General features: G+C 41.4%; 1 protein-coding gene across 8 annotated transcripts in view; it reads right to left on the minus strand.

The window, feature by feature from the left end:
- Schip1 (Schwannomin interacting protein 1) overlaps positions 1 to 27,758 on the minus strand; it is a 140,620-nt gene that overhangs the window by 87,936 nt on the left and 24,926 nt on the right. For 2 of the 8 annotated variants that reach the window (XM_086976896.1, XM_086976895.1), the window contains exons 1-5: positions 20,055 to 20,480; positions 15,963 to 16,231; positions 10,807 to 11,000; positions 4,951 to 5,073; positions 2,863 to 3,326 (exon numbers count right to left, since the gene is read on the minus strand). In XM_086976896.1, the coding sequence (XP_086833022.1) occupies positions 2,863 to 3,326; positions 4,951 to 5,073; positions 10,807 to 11,000; positions 15,963 to 16,176 (995 nt within the window). In that variant the 5' untranslated portion in view covers positions 16,177 to 16,231; positions 20,055 to 20,480. Of the gene's footprint in view, positions 1 to 579; positions 2,202 to 2,862; positions 3,327 to 4,950; positions 5,074 to 10,806; positions 11,001 to 15,962; positions 16,232 to 19,569; positions 19,730 to 20,054; positions 20,483 to 27,758 lie in introns of those variants that run through there. The other 6 variants (XM_022787618.2, XM_086976883.1, XM_086976890.1 and 3 more) reach the window with 6 other exon arrangements.

Here is a 27,758-nt window from a genome sequence, read left to right on the forward strand (position 1 = left end):
TGCGGCTTTCAACGGCTTGTGGCAGTACAGCCGCCCGACGAGCTGGCCCATGAAGTACGTCCCAATGGGATAAAGAGACCACTCGTTTTAAAGCAGCCAGCCAGTTCTTTCAGCTGGCCATATTAGGTTCTGGGAACTCGAAATCCGTTCAGAGTTTTCCGACAAGTATAGCTACCACTTTCAGTGGATTAAGCCTCGTTTCCACTGCCTGCGACTAATATATCCATCGTTTTCTAGCAAGACAACGCATTCTCGAAGGACCTGTTACAATGCAAAAACGATATAGCAACCGGGGTATATCTAAAGTCAAAAATACATCATCGCAGTAATACTCTACCCAAGTGAAATGGCCGGAATTGTTAGTGACATGGTCGTCGATTACATGAATTTATTGAATGCTTGCGTAAGACATGTATGTGCTACTGTTGATTTAAGCCCCGTCAAGTTAGCCAAAGTATTGCTTGACATTTCTGCGATAATGTAACTAGAAGGGGTTTACCTACGAATGCTTTCAGATGGCTTAACTTGAATGTACACATAATTATATGTAGAAAAACCTATTTATAGACACATGGGTGATTACCCTTTAATTAAAGTTTAAGATTCCAAGCGTTATTTATTGTCATGAAGTGTTACGCCATGCTATGGAATGGTCAATGTATATCTATGATATAATTTTGGGTGAATAGATTGACAATGTATGAGATACACCGTATTTCCTTATATCCAAATACAAAAAATGATCTTTTTTTGTTAATATAAAATATTTATGCTTCCTTTGACTACTGTTATATTGATGTAGTTATTACTAGTTTATTATCTATTATTACTTTATTACTATCACCCTCTCTGCTAGAGGCAGACATGACGTTACTATTATTATTATGGTAATTGTTGTTATTATGACGCAGTAAGTTCGTAACGATTACGGTGGAAAAATTTTTAGCCGTTTTTTTTAATTTTAACTGTTTTTGTTATTATATAGAATAAATACTTTCAGCAGTACATCCTCGTTTTCGTCTGAGAAAATATTACGACCCTACCATTATACTTCCTATTACTTCTACTGGAGGCATTTAACCAAATTTCTTGAAATTATTTGAATACTTTATTATTAATAAACTTTATTATTAGTATCTCTGTCCCTTTTTTGCAATGTTTTTATCATAATTACATTGTATGGCTAAATATTTAAATTAATCTATATTTCAGTCTATATTACAGTTATTTGCTGCTGTTATTTATTACTTATCAGATTGTTGCGCTCTGGTTTTTGTTTGCCATCTTAAATTCATTACTGTGAGATTTCTACGCTTCGCTCTTTACGGCTCCTATGTTTTGGCCGTTCACTCGCTGATAACTCGTTTTTTATTATTAACTTATGCGGTTCGCTTTTTGAATAGAGATCAAAGTCTTTTTTGTGTATCTGATCTCATATACATTATTATATAGTCTTAAAATAAGTAATGGATATTAAGAATAAGGCAATCCATCCAAGTCCTACGATTATTCGCATACGGCGCCCTACATTTCCCCTATTTTATGGACCTCCTTGAAATTCCCTTATGCCATAAACTACTCGCATCTCATTCAACCGTTGTATAATTCCACATATGTTCGAGTGGTCCGCTCAGGAGACAATAAATATACTCTTGACACAATTTCTAAATCATACTTACACAATTACCTTCCTGCATGTTGCAGTATTTACTCTTCTTTCAATATATATTCCTCCTTTAGCTATAGCGAAGAGCTGTGAACTAATTATGGGTTACGGAGTCAACAACTAGCACAGTCATTGTTACCATAATGTATCTTCCATCCCTTAATGATATTCGTGATCTAATCTGACCGTTTGTGGTCATTTTATGTCAATTTGCAATTTTTAGCCTGGTAATTTATATAATTTCGAAAAATAACCATACGAGTCGTAATCGTAACAGCGATAACGCTGCTTATAGTTATCCGAGATAGAACAGGGTTTACTTCTTTGACTGTCACTTAAATAGTGGTTCATTATGTTGATCAGCGAAGGTCAGATCGACGGCGTTTTGTCATCTTCTGTGTACTGTCTGCCCCCGTTTCTTTTGTTCTGTGGTATTTTCCTTGCTGCGCCTGCTTCTGCTTTTTAACGACAGTGCAGTAGTTGTTTCCCTATGATCTACATTGTAGTAACCAACGTGCTGAGAAGGCTTGTATTGCTGAATAAATCCACATAGCCAAACAGGCGCATGATGATTAATGAAAGTACACAGGTAAATGGGAAAGTGAATCAGTTACGTGCTTAAAAATGTCTACATTTTATTTATTCGAAACAGGCATACGTTGCCACTATCGCCTAATTTTGTACCTTACTATTGCATACGAGGACATATAATCCTGTCTTCCAGTATCATATGGGAGGACCAATAAGATGAGAACGAGGCCAGCTGACCGTACAAAGTTCATCAAAAGCTGACCTCGTAATAAGAAATACCTCATATTGATGCGCAGAATAGAATTAAAAAAAAAAAACACAGAGATTAAAGCAACGCAAATGTAGCTTTTCTGTTCGTCGGACATCTTGAAATACAAAGTACTAAATTCAACAAAGACGTATAGACATATACACACACCATCGTCTCATACAGAGCACAAATTTATGTACAAACATTTGATACGCTAAATGTTTTCTCAGTATTCAAGGACTATATTATTGTGGTATAAAATCCATGTATTACTAATCCTAGATTATTTTTACACTGTTTAATCTGCCCCAGATTTCAACAGCAATCCTGAACAATGTATCTAATGGTCTTGCAGCTTCGCGTTTTGTATAGCAGTGAAAAGTATCCAATCAACTACCATACTAATTTCTCTTACCAGTCGGGTTCGATCCTGTCAAGGTCCTCGATGTCGACGAGCTTGCCATCTCGTTCCATGTTGAGCTCATCGCGCTGGAGCAGCGATTTGACAAGCTCCTCATTTAATCGTTCTACCTGGCTCTGAAGGTCACTAAGAATGAGTTGTAATTTGGCCACACTCATCTTGGATAGGACAGGCCGAGTGAAACGGCGGGCTCCCGGCGGTAGCAGCAGAGATGCAACGGCACTACGCCTCTGCAATGCTCGTAGTTCACGCTGCCGGCTCAGTTCGCGTCGAGCAACTTCGGGCGCCTGCGCCAACGCCAGCCGCGCCTCCGCCATCAAGCGCGTCTTTCGAGCTGAGAACGACTGATCATCTGTGCAGATTGGCGTCATGCAGCCCAGCCGAATGGGTTTGCGCCGGCATGGAAATGAAGTCGGCCGTTGGACTCGGCTTTTACGAGGCGGTCGAACCTCTGCTGCCTGCCAACACCGAATGGGAATGAAAGCAAAAAATCGAAATAGACAAAGAAAGAAACGGAACGACGAGTCAGGAGCGATATGCGTAAGCAAACCATAAACAGAGAAGCGCAATCACAAGCAATCCACTTCCGAATATCCAATAGTGTTTTGCCGCACACTTTGTTGCATCATGCAAGACAGCCCCCATGTGAACATATAGAACGTACATATAAAGGTTACACTAAAACATCGTTTAACATCCTCCAGCTATTCCCGCGTTGGTCGGTGGTGAATTAAAGTCAAATTGATTACTCTTGCCGTATCATGTACGTTCCGCACACAAACGAGAACTTTTTAGGCGTTCGGATAGACGACTCGCTAGGCAACCGGTTTGCAAGTGCTGGCTCGACACTTGAGGAGCAGCATGCACCATAGATGCATCCTACTGTCTACGGTTCTTTTCCAGTGTTGTGTTTATGACTATGCCCGCTTCAGTCGATAATCGACTTTGATTATGGAGGTAAAGCCTAAGGACAACATATAGGATAAATGAAGGGAGCTGTAGCTGAAATAGACGCATACAGCAGGAAGACTCCAAGGAATTTAGGTGGCTTTAGGCCAAAAAAACGCCTGGTGGTGAGCTGTAACTGCATGATAGGTGCGCCTGCACTAGCGCTTGCTGAGGGCGCTACAAAGAAAGGCTTCTTTTGTAAAGGCTAGATAATGGGTCGGGAACGCGGAAACGAACATACCCAAGGTCTCTTTGCCTCGCTTCGAGTAGAATTGGCCGGGCAAACTCGTGGGTGCCTTTGGCATACACTGGAGTGAAAAAGCAAACTGGAAAGCAGGTCGCTTTGGAAAGATCGGAAAACGATAACAAAATCCTCGCTTACCTACCTGATATCCTGTTTTTTTTGGGGGGGGGACGTCAATTGGGTTGCGTTGCTTAATTTTAGGCGAAGATGAAACTCTGGACAAAAAAAGAAACCGACTAGGAAAACAAAGTTTTTGCTTAATTTTTCTAATCGGTTCCTTTCTAGGCTGGGGTTTCAGTTTGCAACAAAAGATTAATGGAGATAATAGAATGGGAGAAAACGGAAATAATATTGTGAACGGCTGACTAGAGCTGCTCCATGGTGTAGCGTCGATTATGAAACCCATGTACTAGTGGTGTCGTTCGGGTCGCAGTTGGAATTCTAATTGCTGGCTGGCGAAAGCAGGGGCCTCATACCTGACCAGTCGACTACCCCAGAAACGCGCACTTGTTGGCATCCCTGTGTCCTCTCGAACACCTTCCACGGGCATATTCCACTTCGAACGACAATTACCTATACTGGCGGTCAAAAGCGTGAGCGAAAGGGAGCCACCGGGGTTCAAGAACGTAGAGTGTACCAGCCATACTGCGTAACAACAGACTACTGCAAGTCTATTTAAGGGAAACGCTGATTAGGTTAGATCCAGTTACTTGTTAGCAACAACACTTCGATCCTTCGCCAGTCGTGTCTGTCTATACCACACACAGATAGCTGCAGGCCTACCAACCGCACTGATCCTGCAAGAGTAGTTATCCAAGCGGTCAACGGGGTAAGCATGAAAGCAGGAAGACCAAAGATGATGGCGGGAATACCAAAAGTCTACCACAGACCTTCGCCTCGACCTTGATGTCTTCTGGAGAGCTCTCAGAAGTTCGTGGAATAAGTAGATCTCCATCGTCGATGTCCAACATTGCCAATCGTTGTCGAATCTCTTCGCGTTCATTGCAGGGTCTCTGCAAGACGAAATAAAGCACCCGTTCATGCTATTGCTATAATCATCGTTTTTTTCATCGTTTTATATCTTTTGAATACGCGCATTTTTGTTCATGCTACTGCATAGTTACTAAATCCGCTGTGATCATCATAAACAAGCTATATAAACTAGCGTTTGTTCCTCTGACGAGCTTTGGGCCGCAGAACCGGTTCAGCAACTAGAACAGAGCAGATACCGGGACTTAAAGGATTGAAGGAAGGTTGAAAGACGGACAAAAAGGCCGACATCAAACAGCGATGTATGGACGCTACACATGTGCGACTCTACGTATGATCGTGGCCTGTAGATCTAGATCAGCTAGCTAGATTGGGAGCTTCCTATTTCCATTCCGAATTTCCTGGCTCGTCCAGTTTTGAGACGAGTCGCTTCATGACCTCCCGCTTCGCCAGCTGCATAACCAAGCGACGTGACAAATGCCACTTTCATCACGCCAGTAGTTGTTTCGTTGTCCTGTATAAAGCGACGCTGCGGTGGGTCCAAACAACAAGAATGCGCCAAAACACTGACAGACGTTCAGATGGAAAGATCATCGACGACCATCATCCTTCGCTGTTGACCTGCCATCCAACAGAATGGATGAGTAATGATCAACGATGTCACGTCATACGGTTGCCATCCCTATCCTTGCTAGTGTCGCTTACTACTCACTGAAGTGCTTACTCTAACACCCAGCTATACAGATACATTAACGTGTACGAACGTGTACAGTGTCATAGCTCCATGACCTCTTGAACTAAACCACTGCTCCTAGAAACCGGTCCTACTCGACCCTGGTCAATACCCTGGCAATGGCACTCGACGCGTACTATTTATCTATCTCACTTGCTGTTGGCTGTTCTCGACTTCATTATTTCTGCGACCCCTTCGACCCATAATTAATCTCATATGTCATACGTATCTTTCTTCCAACTTCATAACGATAATAATGATGTGTATCTGCATATGGGTACACGTTCAGGCACGCAGTAGTTGAATGTGTGTGGTTTCATCGAAATATGGCAGCTGCTAAGCTGGAACTGGACGATTTGCAAGGTGCGTGTTGTTAGGCTAGCAACTACATTGTAAGTTAGCATTGTGAGCGCCTTATTGCACGTAAAATTATTTCTATACTTATATCATATAATTTGCAAAAAACTGTACAATGGCTAGATACTGAAAAATATAAATATAAAAATATACATTATGTCATATTTAGGTTCGTTTTAAATGATCAAATATATGATTTCGACCTCCTTTCAGCAACAGTCAAAGTTAAATGGTGTAATCTTATTTGTGTAGGAGATAGTATTTTCTAGTGATCTCTCTCTCTCTCTCTCTCTCTCTCTCTCACACACACACACACACACTGAACAAATATGGAGATTGAGAAGGAAAAAGATCTCTGAGGTCAGCATTGCACAGACCAAATCAGCCTCTCCTACTATTCCGTTGTCACTGGCCTCGTTTAGCAGACATCTTCCACTCGAAGTAGAATTTGATGAGATTGCTCATCATCTCTGAAATATGGCTCTTCGAGCCTTGCAATTTTCTTTTTACACTTGTTATTACCGGTGTTCTCTGATTAAGTATCCATTATTAGAATGCTATTAAAAACAAAAGCTTGATTCGCAAACCTGAATTATTAGTTGACTGGAACATGGCCAATAAATTATAGCCATATTCAGATTAGTCGCAAATAACAGAGAAAAAAAAAACAAAAAAAAGCTAGGCTGATAACAACAGGAAACGCACAAATCTCATCTAATGCCAGCAAGTACGCCTTACACGGTAATCGTGTAAGGTGATTTACGATTGGCGAAACGACAGGACAGCCGTTATAGATTAGAAGGGTATGCGTTCGGGTGCAAGCCAAGGTCTAAACTAAGGACGAATTTACGGCCAACGTTGCTGCTGGACTACGGGCATTATCCGAACGTGTTGTGGTGCGTGTTCGACTTCTTCTAAGCTCTTTGACTCTTCACCCCGTCGCTGAAGATACGCCTCACTGTTTTCCCCTGTCTCACGTTCTGTTTCGTTCCTTATCAACTGGATTGCCGACGTGCGTAGTGGTATTATAGTAGCGTTGGTCCTATTCATTTTGCTGTTCTCGGTGTTGTTTGCAAAGCGAAAAATGGCACCGGGTCAGCAGCGCCAGTTTGGCGCTTACTTACTAGGGCATGCACAGACGACCCGTGACCCGGGGATCACCAAGGCCATAACAGCCTGCCAAGGACCCATGCAGACTCAATCTTTCGCCATCGCCTCTCTCTATTATATTCTTACACTCCTCTTTGCTTTTTGCTGCTTTACTCCCCTGTTCTCGTTATCTTGATAACAGTGTCAATTTTTCATCACTTTCTAAATGATGAATTTGCAGCCATCCCGGCTGTACTACGTCTGGCTCACAAGACTAGCTACAACAGCCATATCTGCTGGAAGCTAAGACCGCGCGACGGAAGAATGGCCACGATCTGAATGATGCGTGCCCTCGACACCATAATTTCTTGAAAGATCCCTTGACCCACCCCTATACAAAGATGTTATATAGTACTACGAACACTCGTTTTATCTCTGCCTAGTCTGTATCCATTTCTATCATCCCCAAAGACAATAGCCTGCAGGTTAGACAGCGACCGTCGCCAACAGGGTGTAAGCCGTTATCAGAATCACTAAAGGAGGCAGAAGAAGAAATCGCCATGTCGCAACACATTTAACTTCGCGGTCAGTATATTATTGCAGCTTTCACCGTTTCGATTACATGATATTAAATATTTCGAGTTTTATGCCCGGTACCGTTGCTAGGCATTCTACGATACAACTGGTCTCCAACACGCAACTATTTGTATCTGCTTCCGGATCGAAATAAAAATTATCGTATAATACGAATGATGACATATATTTTTCAGAGCGGAACCAAGACGCTGAAGGTATGTATGACAGTTTAGGTAGACACCCGTTTATAGGCCGCGTCTTTCTGACATAAAATGAGAAGGGGACGAAAGTTGAACGAAAATCGTCAATGTTTCACATATTATGCTAGGATGAGCACATTATTTCAAAATCTATAATCGATAGAATTCTTTATTATTCGTGTTAATGTCATAGTGGTTCGCCTGTGACGGATACACACTCGCAAGAATCTATAGGGCATTAGCGTTACATTATCAAATGCTCTTCTATGCGTAGACTGTTAACTGCTGTCGGGCATATTCTATTGGTTTTGTACCTCAGCGCTATTGTCTACATCCTCTGTGTTGCCCCAGGCTCATATGCATGAACGCCAGGATAAGCTGTGCAGTATTAGGTTATTTGACTTCACCTACCCATCATCGGACATAAGCGCATTCATGATGGCCAGCCGTCGTCGCCACCGCGGCTTTTTTCGTTATAATTCCCTAGCCGAGGAAAGAGAACGGGATATATTGTTGGGCATACACACACATTTTGTGTATTCCTTATCTACTAAATGTACAGTACCTCAGCTACTGATAGCAGTCACGTTACAGCAATATCATTGTTACAGTAATAACAATAATAGTGACACCGTTATTGATCCACGTGTTGTATGGATTAGTTGCTATAGTTTACGGCAAGAACTTAGGCGGGTAGAGGACAAACGAAAATAAGCCTCTACATCCTGCTCGACCACGTCTCTCTGTGTAGTAGCCGAAAAAGTCCTTTTGCCCCTCGAAATTCGAAGTTATCTAATCGACCTGTAGCGCGTATGAATCATAATGTGGAAACATACAGGGAAACAGATAATGGTTCTTCCAGCCTTCTGAAAAAGCTTAGGGTCAAATAATTTCCCCAGTCTGGCTCTATATAGCCTAACTTCCCCAGCTTGCCTATGTAGCTCTTAGGAGATCGCAATTAGTTTTAATCGAAGTTAACTGTTCGTTTCTATCTTAGCGGTAAATCGCAGATTCCCAGTTTTTCACTTCATCCTCATCGTCACGATATCGTTAAGCAAAAAAAAAAAAAAAAAAAATAACGATTCACAAACCATGCGCTACATTAGTAAATAGCTATCTATCAGCTAGCGCAACGATCCATCAGGTAGATCCAGGATAGACTAAACGTTGTAGGATGCATCCATGATAGACAGCCTGTTGAATATAGCATTTTGCAAATCCCCGTCGGCGGATCATAGAGTAGACAATCCGGAAAAGAAGGAAATGAAACTATCGTTCCGGCAGACGCGTGGCTGATTCAGCAGCTCCGCTGGTGCTGCTACGGCCGTCTGAAGCACTTTATCGCTCTATAAAGACGCTACGACGGATGAAATTGGTCACGGCCAATCAAAGAAACGTTCATGCGACAGAGAATGCTTCGGCGCCTGACGCTTTCAGCCATGCTATAATACAACGACAAACGGCGAATACACGCTGCAAATGGTTCGGTCAACCAGTCGTTCGCTTCCCCATCTCCTGTGGCGGCTGCATCTTCGATGGGCAGCTAAACGAATTTAATGGGGTGGGAAAGCCATTGAGGGAAATACGAGGAAAAATGACTGAGAATATGGGCTAGAGGGGACTGGAAGATTACAAAATGAGAGGACTTGATGGCTTTTTAGGCGAGCAGGATTCTCTAAGTTGTTGTTATTGCTTTTACACAAGGAAGCACGAGAGCACTGACGAACGATGCCGTTGCCATGCATAAATAAAGTTAACTGTTAAATTAATTAAATAAAAATAAAACTAATAAATAAAAATTTTAAAAAAGCTTAATACTTAGGCCTTTCTTTACTTTATTTTACTAGAAACCACTAATTAAAGCAACTAACAGGCCTCAACAGGCTGCAGTCAAAAATACGCTAAATAAGCCGGTTTCTTATTTACTTAAGTACTTATGGTGTCTAAACATGTAAACTATATGACCTTATCAAAGGAGATAGGTGCGCTATATGTTGCAGAATAATAGGTCTTCCACCAAATCGAAATAATGGGTTAAAGTACCTTTTGAATACAACACAATATTGTTTACCAACATATTGCCTAAGCTAAAATCAAAAAGGGCATAAAGAACAGGCCTCGTAGGTTCAAAGCCTGTAAGCTTCGAGCATTCATATGGTTTACGTCAAAATCCTAAATTTCGTACACGAATATCACGTATTCTGATTTAATTATAGACGACTTTTGGAACCTATCAACCTTTGAAGAATACTCCAATGGGTCCTATGTTAATGACAGAAAAACATCTGAATCCGGCCAATGTTGATTCATTGTCAGGAGCTTCCAAAGAACCTTTGTATATTGTCTGTTCAGTATCAACGTGCCGTGCGACATTCCGCTAACGAAGTTGCAGTGAAACGGTATAAGCCCGTCACATGAATGCCGTCAAGCAAGAACGAAGCTAAAGTCTGCGCGGAACCATAGAGTGCGGTCAGATCAAATAAAATCCTTTCATTGTTTGTTGAAAAGAACGCATGATCACAAGAAATCCTCTTTCCTTTCTTTTAAATTGTCCGAGAACTTGGAAATTTTAGTGGAGATAGCGTCGATTGAAAACATTACCATTCCCCAGTGTACTATATGCTTCAGTAAAAGTACGCGCAATGAGGCGCTAATGACATGATAACGCTCATGTGGGTTATATTAAAAGTATATGCGTGCGCGCCCCATATACTTAACAAGTAATCACCACAAAGCTCATAAGAGCTTAATAGAGGCAAGCTGGGGAAATTTATTCTAAAAGATTCTCTTTGAAACGTTACCATGCGCACCTGTCGACTGTAGTCTGTTGGTGGTAAGGGTTGTGGTTGAATATGGTTCCGTATGCTGTGAAGGCTGCGAGACGGAGCTAATTGCCGCGCACGCAATGGCGTCCGGTCGAGCAGGGCTTGGGCAGCTTTACGGATCAGTTCCTCAGTTTCCTCCGTGTCGCCGCTGCTTAAATCGTTTAAGTTACCTGCGTTGTGAATGTCAAAGAAAACAGCGAATAGGGCAACATAGAATCAGTATTATTAGGTGATATGTTTGCAACATAAATTCTATCAGAAGACAAAATAAATAACTGTTCTTATTAACTTCCACCTATACGCATCCAGAGAAAAGCATAATGTCTGACGTTCGTAATAAAGCTATTGTGTCAGACAGTTTGCTTTCTGCTAAGGAATTGGACGGGTGTCGCGGACGTATTGCCACATTTCTGCATCGAACGCCACGCCCAGATAGCATGGCATTACCGTTATGGCACCGTTGAGTCGTGAACAAAGTTTGGCAAGACCCGTGCTGGTACATCACCAACCTCGAACTAGGACAAGCCTGTTTTTGTCAAGCTTTTAGCCGTCACAGACAGACAGACAAAGCCAGTTGGTTGACTTAATCAGCAATTTTTTCTGTGAAGCTTTTTACACGCAACGAAAACTACTGGTACGTTTACTTGACAGGCCTTTATTTCCAACAGAACTATTGGCTCGGTGTTATAGCTATGTGAAAGGAAGGCATTTTGGTATCAAGGTTTCGTCACTGAAAGGCCGCGTGTATGAAGTCTAAACCGCGCCTAGTTATGAGAACAAAATTATTGGGCCTACAAAAGAAAAAATTAGGCAAGTTTACATGTAGTTCATACAGTTTTCATTAACCGCACACTACCGGTACGCCGATAAAGTTCATGCAAAAACACCTACCAAAGAAGTGATCGTATCCAATCAGCGATTTAGCTATATAAACCAAAACAAACTCTTTTTGCTAGGCTTTTTGCAATAATGTAAAAATCGTAATATAAAAACGAAATCCGAAATCTCCTTGATTTTACAATCGTATTTATGCATGCAGTGTTACAGTTCAATAGAAAAGAAAAGCATTCGTAAGATTTATCACTTTAGGGCTCTGTCTGACCATTATTCCAAATGAAATTTTGTGATAATTAAGTAAACTCACTTTGGTATTATTAGGTGGTTACTGTAGATATCAGGACTGAGATAAATGGGAATAAGCACATTTCCATAACATGGTGACATGTATGATTCATAATTAATTGTTTATGGTACATGACCTATCTTGACCGATAAGTTTACTCTTTTCTCGTGTATCCTTAGCCTAGTCATTCATATAAGTATTCTATTGAATTACCGAATGACAAAATTGTTATTTTTTCGCTTTATTTACATTGACATGTCGCGGTTTTGTTATGACACGTTTTTCAAGGTCGTACAATAATGACAACCCTTCAGATCACATCTATTTCATCTTTCAACGCGTTTTTGTTCAGAATGGAAGATCGAGTTATCGGTGTAGCGTACCGTTGTACATAAACAACTCACCTCCTTCTCTTTCCTTTTTGGTAAATAATCCTAATCTAGTCCGGACCGCGCTCTTTATCCCACGATCCCATCGAGCCCGTTCTCTGGGTCTTGGTCTTAGGTCTTCGGGGCTGAGTCGATGGAGCGTCGGGCAGCCAAACCGCTGGCGGTCATATAGCGCTCTTCATACAGCGGCCGAAAGGAACAAGGCTTATTTTTCGTGTGATATGGAAATTTACTTCTCTTACAACTACCTACCCTACGATCTCATATACATACCGTTATACAGGGTCTCTGCTAGTGGCAGCACACACTGCCGCGTTGGGAGCAGCGATGACTGTGTACGCGCAGTGGTGGTCGTTCAATATGGAAGGCCCTTTTCGCCTGTTTACTTATTTCCCCCCTTTCAATCTTGCCCTGTCTCGGTACAATCCTACGGTTACTTGGTCCTATACGCTGTCAACTCTTTGCCGGTAAGAGTTTTTTAGACAGAATAGTTTCCTGCACACTATCATATATATGGACTCCAGACAGAGAGGCCAAGCCATCACTCCAGCTCTATTGTATCGCGTTATACGCAATGCCGCAGGTCGACTGAGGAATATGTGGCAGCACCGCTGCGGTCATGTCAGTGGCCGGTTCGCCAATATCAGCCGCTATCGCACGCGCTTGTACCTCGCCTTTTTCAATGTCACAAAACTAGATAAATTAAAAAATGAAAAACAACTACCACTACTAGATTTGGCGATAAAGAGCAGCAAAATACGAACGGAAGGAGGACAACCTGTCAGTTTGCGTTAGATGGATGATATTCAATGGAAATCAGTTAAAGCGCGACAAAGCAGACGACCAAGGCCAACAAACAAATGAGCAGAGACAGAACGGTAGGTAGAAACTAAATCGATCGCCCGCGGGTGCCCGGCAGAAGCATAAATATCCGCTGCGATCCCTCACGATCATGCTCCCTGTACAGCTACGTGTACTAGTGTAGGCCGTTCCAAGAAGGGAAATGTGCTGATAATCTGCACTTTGTCTAGCAGCATATTAAATAAGTTTATTTAAAAAACGACTGCGCAAGTGATGAACCTTGGAACAAAAGACAAGTGAGTAGACGCTAAAACGACGTAGCAACAGTAAAAATAGCCACCTTGATCTCTACGTCTGCAGTGGACTGACGAGTCCAACAAAATCGGGAGCGGAAAATGCATGCGCTTATATCAATCATTGAACCAACGGCCTTCTTGATCGTTCTCTTGCGTAGTACAGTCGGACAGAACAGAATCTATGTACACGCAGCCACTGTGTTCGGCGGAGAACAAGGGGGCTGATTAGGAGGATTGATAGAAACAGACATGGACGAAGACGGGGGAGATAACTTGGTGGCTTCTGGGCTGGTAGGCCATAAACTTGTAAATAGTAGTTGTAGAAAAGTAGTCTACCGCCTCGTTTTTGATTTTTTTCTCCTTTGGCCTTCTCTGTCTGCTCTGTTTTTTTTTTTTTTTTTGTATCTAGAAAATGTCCACTGCTTCGGAAATTTATGATAACACCGTCGTACTAGCGATGCCTTTGGTTCTCGTCCGCCTCTGTAGCTTCCGCCGATTCCTTTGACGATGGTGGTGTTGTTGGCATCTGCTGTCGCTGTTATTGCTGACGATAATGGCGATGGGCCCTTTCGCGATACAGCATCTTTTCTCCCACCAACTCGCTCGTCGTTTTTCTCGCTACGATGTTCGCTATGATGCGCTTTTTTCATCAGGGCATCATCGCGCTGTCGCGACCGTCGTCATCGAATAGGCTGCTGCCGCTGTCGGCCTTCCTGGCGTCTGGTTAGCTTGGTGGCCTGCTTTGTGTAGGTTTACAGTGGGCGGTATTATGGGTGCGTTACTTGCCTACGATGGCTTTATATTGAAAAGCGCGAGCCAGTTACGAACATCGGCCAGAAAGAGGACGTGTCCTTGATTCGCTCAAACCGAACGAGGAAAACGAGGCAGCGGTGACCTGCCGATAGGTATTTCAGATGATGGAATCGTAGATAAGGGCAGGTTATGCTGAATATAATCATTGGTTGAGTAAAAAAAAATTGTACGTAGTCGTTGATCTAGTAACAGCTTATTTTTTGTTATATACGCTCTTTCTCTATCGCTTGTTGTTCTTGCCGCTGGGTATGCTACACGAACGTGTACGTAATTAGAGAGAGGGAAGCTTAATTAATATGCGTAGACAGCCAGTGAAACCACGTATCAATTTTAATTCGAAACTGTGCTTCAGAAATGCGGCGATGGTGGCAATAACGAGGCTGATATCCCGCACGTGTCAGAATTCTGCTGAGCTTGTCCAACGAATGCAAAAGCACTTCAGGCTGAGAGAACAAAGAAGATTGCAATGGGGACCCCCCAGACACCTACGTCATTTCCCCAGAGAGAATTAAATGACGAGTATTGGCTGCGGGACCTGAGTCGGCGTTGTTGTTCGGTGCCACTCAAAAGACTAAATACTTCGATTAGATGTGTCGCTCCCCTTTAACTTTAACACTTTTAACTATGTATGAGGACAAGTTAATTTTTTTGGTTGCAAATAGGAATCAAAAGTAGAATAAGTTAATTGTTGAGTTTATAGTGCATATAGTGTATGCATAAGGCAAAATCGGGTATATTTTTTTATTACAAAGGAAAACTTTTTTCCCACACCGCTTTGTTTGCTGACGTTACAGAGCTTCATAGCCAATTTATAACTAAGTAACTTGAAATACCCTTCCTTAATATGTGACGAAATAGCATAAACAATTGCATATGAAGCCAAATCCTACGAGGACGACCGACATTCAATTTGTTCGTGTTCATCGAAATATATAAGTAAACAGCATTTGAATAGCTAACATGATCAGCGGCTTTACCACACTGGGATTGATACGCGTATGGATCACAAGCATTAGGATTTTGCGCCATTTGTTTCGCATAGAACCTTAATACCGGTTCGGCCATTGTTCCCATTAAAATCACTTACGTCTGCGTGGACTATTTACCACATTATGTTGTAGTATAGCATCGACTCCATAAGTGGTTCAAAATGTATGCTCCTGACGAGCATCTTTCGTACGCACACATGCAGACAAATCAAGTTTGTTTGAATCATTGAAGTAACGATCATAAATCCTTTTGCAGATATTTCATATGTGTATACCAACCGTAACCAATTATGAGCGGATGTTCTACTTATATAGCCTTCGAAGTTGAGCGTCGGTACTCTGTATTATAGGTACGTGCCGGTAGAAATTCTATTTCGTTATCGGTACAAGCCCACTAATAGGTCATAACCATCACGAAACGAGTTGGAATAAATTTCATGTTTCCTACACATCTAGTAGTGAAGGTTTCCACCACGCCAGCTCGCTGGGTCAAATCTAGTCATAGAAATCACAGTCATCCACTCCAATATCTGTTAGGATATTGAAGTTTCTACTTTCACATAGAGCCGGTAATTTCTCAAAACTTCAACTCCAAGGTATACGTGACAAACTAAATCGCCTCAGGCGCGTGTGCCATCAGTTGCTACATGTCAAATTGCCGATGTATCCTTCCAGAGAGGAATCACATCTAAGTTAAAAAAATATCCTCTCTACCACTCACCATTTTGATAAAATCCAAAATTTACGTTAGACGAAAGATCCGAATCTGTAGTTGACGATGAACCCGAAATGGAAGAATGCTCTGCAGCGGTATCGGCCGTTGAGCACTCGTTGTTGTTGGCCAGATCTTCATCTTCAGATAAGGACATGGGCTCCAGTTCGGAGCTGAGCTGGTCCGGTGGAGAAGTAGGATTTGAGATAACTGACAAATGCATGTCGTTTGAGTTACCAGCCGGGTGAAAGGCTTAGTCGATGGTGCGAAAGCCACAGCTAAAATCAGACGCAAAGACGAAAAGTAGTAACAGATTAGAACAGGCGCAGAATTTTCTAGAAATTTAAAATTTCCATTTAAATTGCGCATTTTCATTAGATACCTTAGAACAAATCTATTTGCACCTGTTCAAAATGACCGTATACGTTTTACAATATTTAGCATATATTCTAGGATATGGTAATATATAATATTCTATAATATCTGGCAGTTGGTGCGCCTAGACCCGTGAGTATTCGTTCTATTTCCTGGATAGGAGACTGTTGATTCTTTCCACCCAGGTATAACAGAAGGTAGATTGTTTTAGGCTCTGTTCGACTGTGTCACCAATTGCTAGTAGATTTTTTGATTTCGGAAGTAAACAATAATGTTTACGAGGATAAAGCAACAACGAACCTAGACGACCTGCACGAAGGTAGCTCGTTTGAATGTCTTATCTTATCGCTCATTTCGTTAACCTATTCAAGTTAACAATAGTAATTAACTAATAGGAACCGTATAGAGTGTTAGCTTCGTAATGAATACGCAAAGAGACGTTTGTCCGTTGTCTCAGGCACGTTGCAATATATATATATATATATGTATGTATGGGAATTTTACCAAATTCATTCATTCATTCATTCATTTCAATTACATTTGCCATTGATCAATATTAGACTGAGCGTATACCTCTCTGTCAGTGTCTTAATGGTAAATGTTAACACTTTCTACCAAGAAAACAAATTAACTTTGATTCAGTTCTGCAAAAATAGGCAGTGAACACGATAATTTTTCCCCTGACGACAAACTTTGTAAATTTATATCAACTCAATAACCTCAGATCGACAATTCACTAGATCATGAATAGGCAGGCAACAGGGAAAGAAGTGTATCTATGAGAATCAGGCTTCAGAATCGTTCGAAATTTGAGTTATATATAAATTACACTTTATATATTTAGTTGGAATAAAAGCATCGGTAAGGATGTATCGACTTTTGCTCCTATTCCTGTTCCAGTAGTTCAGCGCATAAATGTTAGTCTGTAATGTTTAAAGGAATCTGTTTGCATAGATCGCAGTTACAGGTAGAAAAACTCTTATTATTAGTTTTTAGTTCATAGTGGGATCGAGTCGTACGGCTCGTGTTTTTATTCGGGCTTTTAACAAACAGACTTCGAGCGCCCTCTAACGAACGATAACTATTGGCATCTAGATCTAGCTTGGTTTTCAGATGATTTCTAATGAAATATTTGCTTAACGCCATCGTAATTTTAGAGTTTCAACTACCGGGGTTAGTCTCAGACAGTATGTGTCGAATAGATAGATTTCGCTAATGTCGCCAATGGAAGACGACTGTAAAGCACGTTTCAGATTGCCTCCTTGGTAGCGGCCCTGAAGGACGCTTTGATATCGACGGGCTAGTTACGGACTGTCAACGAAAATAGTGCACCCCGAACGATTATTGCGCCAAAAAATAGGACATACATTTATTATAACATCCTGATTGGTATTATCGTATCGGGGTGACTGAGAAAAACGTATATTTTCATGTAAACACAAATGAAGATATTAGTGCCCTCTTGCAAAGGCCAAGAACAGTAGTAGATTCTCATAGACTTTTAAGTCTGCTATTAACTGCCGGTTTTCAATGGTAACATTTCTAATTAACATTCCCCTTATATAGTAGACAAATAGGAACTCTGTGTTATTATTTGCACCTGAACCTTTTAATAATATACTCGCTCTTCCAATGGAGCTCATTGTATAGAGAGTATACAATGGGCAGCCTATGCACCCTTTTCTTTCCCCTCAAGCTTATCAGTTATTTTCGATAGCCGACATTCAGCTTGAAGAGCAGCGATAAGCATCGTCCGAGGAAGAATTGCAAGTGTTCTCATCTGACAGATACCGCATTTGAATTTATTCTACACTAAACTTGGCGCTAGCGGTCAATGCAAGCGTCTGCAAACTTTTCTTAGAGGTTCACTAACTTTTTGAAGCGTTGTCACACCACATCCAATACTTTCAAAAATCTAAGATAAAAACAATAATTTTTCTCAATAATCAGTTATTCTTATCCAACGCGGTGCGGCTGAATACAAAAGAGAGATCGGTAAATGTCTGATACTGTCGTCTGATGGAATATTTAACGACTTAATGCCGGACGAAGAATTTTTACATGTTAAAGTGAATGTGTTACTTTACGATATGCAGATACGAGCTACGCCAGACACGGCGCGTACGCAGTTTTTCTATCTGTGTTAATAATGAATAAAAGTGTGAGGTTCTGCTATAATTAGAATCTAAACTACAGTCTTTTTCAATTAACAGTACAATAATAAACAAACAATGAAATGACGAATAAAAGGAAGAAAAAACCGTACGGAGGCTCAAAGCGTTACTGCTTAATTTTAAAAAAAAAAACAAAATTATCAGGAAAAAAGCGAGAACTAAGAGTTGCCTTGCGAATGTATGTAGAAAAAAGCTGCAACGCCAACGTGTAAGCCACCCTCCTTATGAAGCAACGATGACGATCAGCAAGTGATGGCAGTACGAGCTACTTTGTGCTACGTACAGATTTAACAATGGGCGTCTTTGTCGTTCTTTTGTGAAATCTACTTGTATTTGTTCTTAAAGTTAACTTCTCAAATTTACTTAAAAAACATTCTATTTAATTTATTGTTTATTTGATTTAACCGCTAGTTTATTGTCCTGCAATAGCCCTAATAAAATATTATCTAAATAAAACTACTATTAGATACTTAGGACAGCTAAAAAGCTCGTCTGTTCGCTGCGTGCACGTTTGTGTCCTCTATTCGAATGCGCCAGGAGTCGCTATACGGCTTACATTTATTTAGCTGTCATGCCACGTGCGCGTTCAACCTTAAAGCGACAACGCATCCAACAAGTTGACAAATCGCAATTATAATTCAGGCGTCTAGCAGTAGCCTAGAGACGGCCAGCGGAGTTTCAATTGTAGATACAATCCATGTAGGTAGATATTTCTTGATCAGACTTTTTAAAAAAGCCTGACCAACAAATATCTATCTACATGGAAAAAGCTCCCTTTATCAGCGACCCCGCGGAGAGAGATAACTTTACTTAAGGGCTTCGGACAACTTCTGGCACTCATATCTTATGGATTTCACATATTAAGATAGCGACATCTCAGCACTTAGTTCTTGCCATAGGCTTACTGCTTGTTAAACTCGAACGTTTAATAAAATTAAGGGAGTAAATAGTTATAAATACTTGTACACATTTCAGCCGATTGATGGGTTAACGGTGTATATAGCTTGATGTGTTGTACCAATCACTTTTGTGGTTCATGCAGGTACATATACAACCTGTAAAAATACCTTAAACTCGTTCTGTCGACGTCTGTCACAATCCCCACCCTGGCTTCTAGAAAGGCTTAGTTCAAGGTCGAGTTGACTATTGGACGAACATTGCGGTGGGCTTCAACGAACCGCGCCACATATTATCGGTGCATGGTGCTTGTTATCCTACTAATAAATTTAATAGAGAGAACCGAATTGCAGCGTTATTAGCGAAAGGAATTATCCTTCCCAGTTTATTGTACAAGGACCTATACAGACCCCATGCGAACAGTCATACGCATCTTGTGCTCGCGTACAGATACACGAATGATGCAATGGAACGTACGTTTGTACAAACTCAATCGCGTACCTCAACGTCGCTGTATATAATGATCAGCTATTATATCGGTTCTCTCTGTCAGCCTAATTGTTTTCATTGGCCTTGACGAAGGCTGACATTCGTTCATTCGTTACAGCCACATAGAGGCGGTCACCATATACCCAGCATTAATGTAATAACTCACCTGAGGGCCCACGGATAAAAAACTGATCGAGGTAACAAGTCAACAAATTTCCGGTCGCACTACAGCCACTCAAAACGGGCTTATATTTCAATCACAATACCAAACGTAATTTCACTACGGTCCACTAGAAATGAACGTACGAGCGTCGCTTCAACTTATACGGCATTATGGAGCCGTGTCGGCGAGAACCGTCCTGTCGACTTCAACAACACCTGTTAATTGCTATACAGAGGCAATCTCGAGGGCAATAATTGCTAATAGTTGACCAGCGCGAAATCAACATAACGCACAGGAGCACACGATGCTAAGGGTGAATCCAAGATGGCGTCCACCCATAGCCTTCACAGCAAACGAGTTTGCTGGACAACAGATCACTTGGGCTTCAGCTTGGGAGGCGCACCGCGTTCGTTTAGAGGCTCAAGCTCAAAGCGCACAAGTGTCGGACGGAGCGAAAGGGCGAATGTCAATGCAGCCTATTTACAGCTATTCTGCCTGCCCGCGGTTTCAACTACTCTGTCTGTATAGCATGTACCTACACAGATTAGGTTTGTATTGTAAAGGATAAAATTAAATGATAAATTGCATAAACAGTGTATTAGCAAATTCTTCTATCGTTGCGATATGTTCATATATAACTCTTGGGTGGTTCGGCAATATCTGCTACGCTGCTATATACGTTCCACTGGTTTCCGTTATCCAAAAATAAAGAACCTCGTCGATAGTTTCCTTGTTTCAATTAAATGTGTAAAGGTCAATGTAACGAAAGATCAATAACTTAATTTAGATCGGTAGTGTATTAAATGTGTAATAACTTGCTCGTTTACTAACCGCGCAGCTCTTTCAAGGCGTTCAGGTGTGGCGACACGTAGATTACTAATTACTAAGGACACTTACGATGAGTGAGCACTTGAGCTTTATATACGGTTAATAAGAACTTCAACACGCCGGGGTACAGATAAAATGCAATCAACTGCGTTACTATTTGAATATTTGAAAGGAAGTTACGATTTAGTTCGTGTTTTTTCAACTGCTGTTAGTCCGTTTTGGTTTGAGCAACTTTATAGTAAACAATTACTTGTTTAATATAACAGATTCTGCTCGCTTCGTTTCTTTTTTTTTATTGTGAAACGAAAAAAGACTCCGATGACATAACCAAAGTGATACATAGCTTTTTCTTCGATTATAAACATCGCTATTTGAATCGAGATTTGTCTAATAGAGCAAATAAAACTTAGCCGTTCAACTGCTGAAAGGTCTGATTAAGCTTTTAGCGGCCACTCTTCAAATATATTACTATTTTGAATGTGAAAAATCTAGCAATCATACAGGTAACAACGTCAGCTGCAGTAGCTAAACTCGCATAACGTCTGCTATCAACTTGGCAACTTCAGTTAACTTCAATCGTGGTACACGAAATAATTAATAAATTAATTACTCAACCTGAATCAATCGATCAACTAAACAGCCATTGAAATTAAACTTTTTTGTTAAGTAAAGTCATACATCAGTATTCAATAGCTAACACTCGGAACGCTTTTCACTGGATTCTAGTCGTGTTTTTAAATAGGTATTCATAATACCTTCGCCGAATAGTTTTTACGGATTCTAAAGAAAAGTGGACCGATATCCGGCAAGAGTTTACACTATAGCGTATTATAAGCGCAATGTATGAGTAAGAGAATCCTACTTAACTGCAATGATGCCTTTCTCTGTCCAGAGAGACGCACTTCCATAAGCCTTCTTGATGGCTCAATCTTAATGCCTCAAGAGCTAACTTGTACTATATAAGAAATCTAAATACATTCTCACGCCAGTATCACAGTAACGTGTTCGCCTCTCCCAAGCTTACGGTCATATGAAATAGTTCAGGTTCAAGGCATAGCGTGGATCCACGTTGTTGGGAGGAATTTATATGATGAACTTTTCGTATGTTCCAATTCAAGAGTGAAGTCTAAACACAGGAGTGACCTTACCCCCCTTTCGTCTACTCTAATTGTTCTCTACAAACCACCCGAGAGATTCAAAGCAGGGGCAACATATCGATGCGTAAACCGCAGTTACGTGTATCCCGGTTAAAAAGATGTACAGATTTCTACATTTTAATGGTGATCGTATTGCTTTCTTAGTCAACCCAAACAGATCTTTTTCGTCCAGTTTTCGACTTCAAATAATAAAACAATCTTTTAAGGCTCTGTCTTCATGAATATATCATAACCATAAGAGCAAGATATCAGACTTGTCATTTGTTTACAAGAAAAAGATTGACTCCTAACACCGCATCCACTATAAATTCAGATTGGTCGAGGAGGCCATGTTGGCATCGAAATTGGCTCCTGTATATTTTACAGTGAAGTAGGGAGAGAGAAATATTGACCTGTAAGTTCTCAGTAGCTAACGCTACGTTCTTTTGCTTCTGATTTGGTAATTGTGGCTGAATCTTCTGTGGGGCATTTCGAATTAGTGGTGTTCTTATTGCTAATGCTTTAGGTGCATTGCCAGTTTAGTCATACCGGTAAGCATTAAGTAGCTTCGACGAATCGGCTTTGTTTCTGTACTGTATGTGTGTTTTGAAACAACAATTGCAAAAGGTGTCAACTACAAACAAGCACAAATACACAGCTGCATGCGAGTGCTTAACTGGTTAGGAACCAGTGTCGTTAGGCAACTACTTTTCGTTTTTTTTTGGATCGAATTGGACGGCGGGTGCTTCGAGTGTATGCGAACCGTTTCACGTGTCTATACCACAGCTCAAGTCATCGCGTTTCGTAATTTGTCGCTTAACTTCCTGCTGTTGTTATATGGCAGCAACGTAACTTAGCAGTGACGAAATAAAGAAAAAAACAAAAGATACACTACTGTTCTCAAATGGAGCTGAGTGGTTTATAAATTGTTGACGGAAGAGAACAAAACTTAATGTATTTGGAAAGCCGGCGTCTGCACTTTAGTGATAGCAGACGAATTATAAGGTCTTACCTCAAGCAGACGATGGAGACGGATTAGCTCTGTTTACTTCGGTTTAGGTTCTGTTTAGGTTGCGCAAACAGGATTCTAAGCATCGTTGTTGCCCTGTTAAAATAAAAGAGAAATCAACCGAGGCTATATGGACGCCAGTGAATGTGCTGCCCGTCATGATGCCATCCCAAACGGCCGGAGACAAAATCACGATTATTCACTAATGATGTAGTGACTTACGTCACCTTTAGTTATTGTGACGGTACACTTTCGGGGCTAAATTAGTAGGCAATACAGTTGGTGGTTTTTGTAATAAATGACAAGATAAATTTTAAGTGGAATCTCTACTTGTTTTTTTTTAAATTAGTAATAGATTTGCCTAAGCCTTTTTAAACTAGAGACATCGTTTATTGCTTGACTGTATCCAGCGGACTGAAATTAGTTACGGCATACGTAAAGTATATATATAGCATGAGCTTATTGCCTTCTAACGTAGATAACATATAATGTTCGTTCTCTTTGTTCACATCAATTTCCCTACCATAAGGAGTATTTCGACAAAAGTTTTGACGACGATGGGCACGGGTGCCACTGACGCCAAACCACCCATTTGCCCACCTATCCTGTGATGTGGTCTCTCCCGTTTTTTCTATGAAGCTTACTAACTCACCCCACTCTAGCGGGCCATAGCTTAATGCAAAAGGGAGCTCCGGGAAACCACTGTACAGGACAAAATGGGGTCCCATGCGAGTTGGATGGGGAATTTATAAGCGACGCTGTGTGACCCAAACTCTGGCGGTAGCCACTTTTCAAGCAAGAATCGGTTGAGATTGGGTTTGTTTCGTTTCGTCGGATGTTGTCATTGAAATAGCAAGCGGCAATCGGTCCTCTGCCTGCCTCCCGCAAATTCTGCAACCGACCTTTGGGTGCGGGTATCTGCTGGAAAGGATACGATGTCTGTCGTAGTTGCGACCGTTCCAGTGCAGTAGGGTGAGTTGCAGTGTTGGCGGAGGTAGCTTTAGCTTCAGATAGGAAAGCCTCCGTGCGTTGATGTGTGATGGTAAAGCGAATGGAGCACTGATGAAGAACGTGCCCCTTTCAACAACGACTGAGCAAGGAAATTATGAACATGGGGGGAAAATAGCATAGAAAATGAGGCGAGGTCAAGTGTTATAAATGAATCAAAATCATATGGAGTTTTACGTAGTAGACTGGTGTGGCTTTTGTAATACCCGATCATCGGACAGCAATAACATTTCCATGCTCTAGTTTCTTCGCTGGCATTTTTGCGCCCGCATCGAGTAACGCTTGCATGTAAAGTATTTGAAGATAATTAGAAAAACGCATTGAGATCTCCCTGTTTTCAGGGGTATCGCGGCAATATTACGTTCTTGTGTGACGCTACAATGTGTAGCTGTCCATCATCTTAGCATTCACTCATAGTATAATAACCGCCGGTTGGTGGAAAATGGTCCCATTGCCGAACATCCATCAATAAACATGATTGCTGAAAACTCTTTTTTGTTAATAGTACGACTTATTCATGCCTCTATAACAAACTTCATGTGTATCCACAAATAAACATAGCCAACGAAAGAATTTACACACACAAAAACACAAACGCTTTTCAAATGGTGCCTCGAGCAGCTTGTCCCATATTCTGTAACCATTAGAATATGCTAGGCTAATCCTTCGTTATACGTCACATCGCATGGACACACCCTACGAGAAGGAGCGCCCTTCCATAGATGCGTCTACTACATACTAGAAAATATATATACAATAGAGAATAAGGGAAGCGCATTATAAAGTATATCCGGTATAATGCCTCATGCGTGAGCTCTCCTTGTATAAAATTCCTGACAACTAAGTGCTCTACATACACGGATAAAAACAGAGTTTTGACATCGTCCGACCGAGAGCGCCAGCGCGCTATGATGCTGGGCGAAAAGAAAACGATTGTACTGATTGTGCTACGGAGGTTTTTTGCTTTGTAAAAAAAATATATATACATATAGAGAAAGAGAGAGAGCGGGACCGGAGGCGGTTTGACCAAGTCGAGATGGGCACTGGGGGACCAGGGGGAAACCTTCGAAATCCTAAAGCGAAGAGAGGAAGCGAAATGTGATGTAATTCAGCAACGACAGCAGTCGAGGAAGTTGCAAAAGCAGCAGCGGTGTTAAGAGAAATATGGTAGAACGATGAAAATGCGGAGGCACAGAATGGCGCAGGATAACAGCAACGAGATCGGTCAGATCATCGTGCAGTGGTTGGCAGCGACAGTCCACGAGCATATGGCGGCTCTGCTAGATGCTTCGCCGGTTCGAGAAACTGGGAGGTTGCAAATGACACAATTCTTTGAAGAACCTGCTCTGCCTCGTTCCGTGTGCCGCTTTAGCTGCTGATCGCAATTGACCCGACCCGACATGCATCCACTAAATCGTCATAGAAACAACGACACTGACGCTAACAGTGTAGTACACGTTCAGCCAGCGACCGATCCTTGAATTCCTAGACCACAGGCGCATCCCGAACTAAACTATGCAACACACTGAAGCTTTGTGCTTCACTTCATGACCTCTGTCCGCTTCCATCCTGGCCCTTCAAGCTAACTGCCAACGTCGACCACCACCTACGGAAAAGTCTGTCGACTCGAACGTATCCCTCATTCCTTCTCTCTCAGATAGTTTCCTTTTTTTCCCTTTCTTGTCTCCCTTCGTCACTTTAGAACTCTTCTACAACCACGCCAAATGTATTGGAAGCCAAAATCGGGTTTCAAAAAATTCTGTGTGGAATTATTCGAGGACTAGAACGAGAGGTCTCGCCGAAGTCAAGCTCCAACGGTCCCGTCTTCAGTTGACGATGCCTTCATAAAAAGGAACAGGGTGAGCACGAAAGAAACGTAAAGGAGTAGGCGGGATGTAGCGTTCTTTCGTACTTTGTAATTTGCCCTTGCTGACCGGTGTTAACAAGCCTGTGTTATCAATAATTACTCATTTGCAAAGCCTTCGTGCTTCCCCGCCGTCAACGGCATTTCTAAACAGTGCTTATACGGTTATGAAAGGAACGATACCTGACTTATGCACTAAAATTCGGGCATACTGGTGTGAAATTTAAGAGAGCTTCCCATTGCCTTTCCCTCTTTAAAAACGTTTAGGTCACCCAATATAAGAAACCAAATGTACAGCCATTTGTTGAGATCCGTAGCTTTGCTTTTATATTCGCTATTGCTGGCTAGTTCGTATTTCAGTTTTTGTACAAATTGCTGTATGACTCAGGCTCGAAGCAAGCTAGCAGATCGAAGACAGCTTGCGTTGGACGGAACTCAGGGACATGAAGTTTCAAGCACATCGATCCGGTGTGCAATAGACGCCGTCTCGGGTGCTAATACGTCTTCAGAGAGGGTGAATGACATCGCCCCATTAACTGCTATATCGCCAGTCCTTAAGATATGTTGGGCACTACGTCTCTATAGCAACCAGAATAGACGTACGATGCGGTAGCGGACCTATGTACTGGTTGTTTTCACCAGTAGGCGAGGAGTGGTCAAAAAAGCGGCTGGCAGCGTGGCTCTGAGGACAAATTTCGATATAGTTATATCCACTGCTCGTCACAAAAGATCGATTTAGCGAAGAGCCAATCATTTTGCGAAAATGTTTGTTTTAGTGGTGCGAAAACAACAATAAAATAATATTGTTTCTGTCTATCTGGGGGCCATCCAAAATAAATGAAACAATATTTAGGGTTATGATGACCCACATACCGTACGGCAAGATACTTTTAGCACTGTAAGACTGGTCTATTCATTGTAGACTTCAGAGTCGCACGAGAAACTCGGCGCCTTTCCCTTGGCACCATTACATGTCGCGAACTATATTGTCCCAGGCTTTTATTACGTATGAGATTGAAACTCTAATTAATCATAGGGCTTAATCGTAGATTTTCAGACGACCATATATAGACGCTCGTTACTATGCGGTGCTTAAAATGGCTGGATATTATATGCTGGAAGCGAACCCTCAGAACTAATCTTAGTCAGCGAGGGCTAAGCATAGTTCGAATGGAATCATACGCCACGATTCGAGAAGCTACTTAAAAGATTTAACGAGCCTTATTAAACAAATACGCGTACAAACGGATATTGGAATGTTAAAATCACGAAGATGGGATAAGGTGCCGCCCCTCCTTTGGTCGTGATCTGAATAACTTATTCTGGCCACTTCTGCTTCTTCTAGAGCTATAAACCTTTTTTAAAGTAATATTTGAAATGAGGTATAATATACAATACGTTTGAAAACCATTACGCATAATAGAACTATGTAGGTACAGATACTGCGATTATATACCAGGGCTTTCAGCGCTGTCCATGAAAGAAAGATACTAAAAAAAGTAACACAACAATACTTGCATTTACATTTCTAATCAGAATAACATAGCAATCGTGTTTTTCGGGCTGATTTTGTATGGGGTTTACCGATATCTGATTTTTCCAACAGCTGAGCTAAGAGTCAATTACCTAAATACAAACATTTCGGCGTTACTTGTTTCTGACAAAAAAAAATTATGACTAGCATCGTATACGCGTTAAGGTACCGTGAAGACTGCCTTATATTTTTGGGACATCTTATGGAACTGCACGTGGCGTGCTAAACGTGAAAACAGTTACAGCGTCAAACTTCAAAGTTCAAATACACCTTATGCATTTGATCCCAGCCAGAACTTAATAGCATTCTATTGCCTTAAGCTACAAAA

Source organism: Varroa destructor, unplaced genomic scaffold (assembly GCF_002443255.2).
Source record: "Varroa destructor unplaced genomic scaffold, Vdes_3.0 BEIS01000001.1, whole genome shotgun sequence".
Taxonomy (NCBI): domain Eukaryota; kingdom Metazoa; phylum Arthropoda; class Arachnida; order Mesostigmata; family Varroidae; genus Varroa; species Varroa destructor.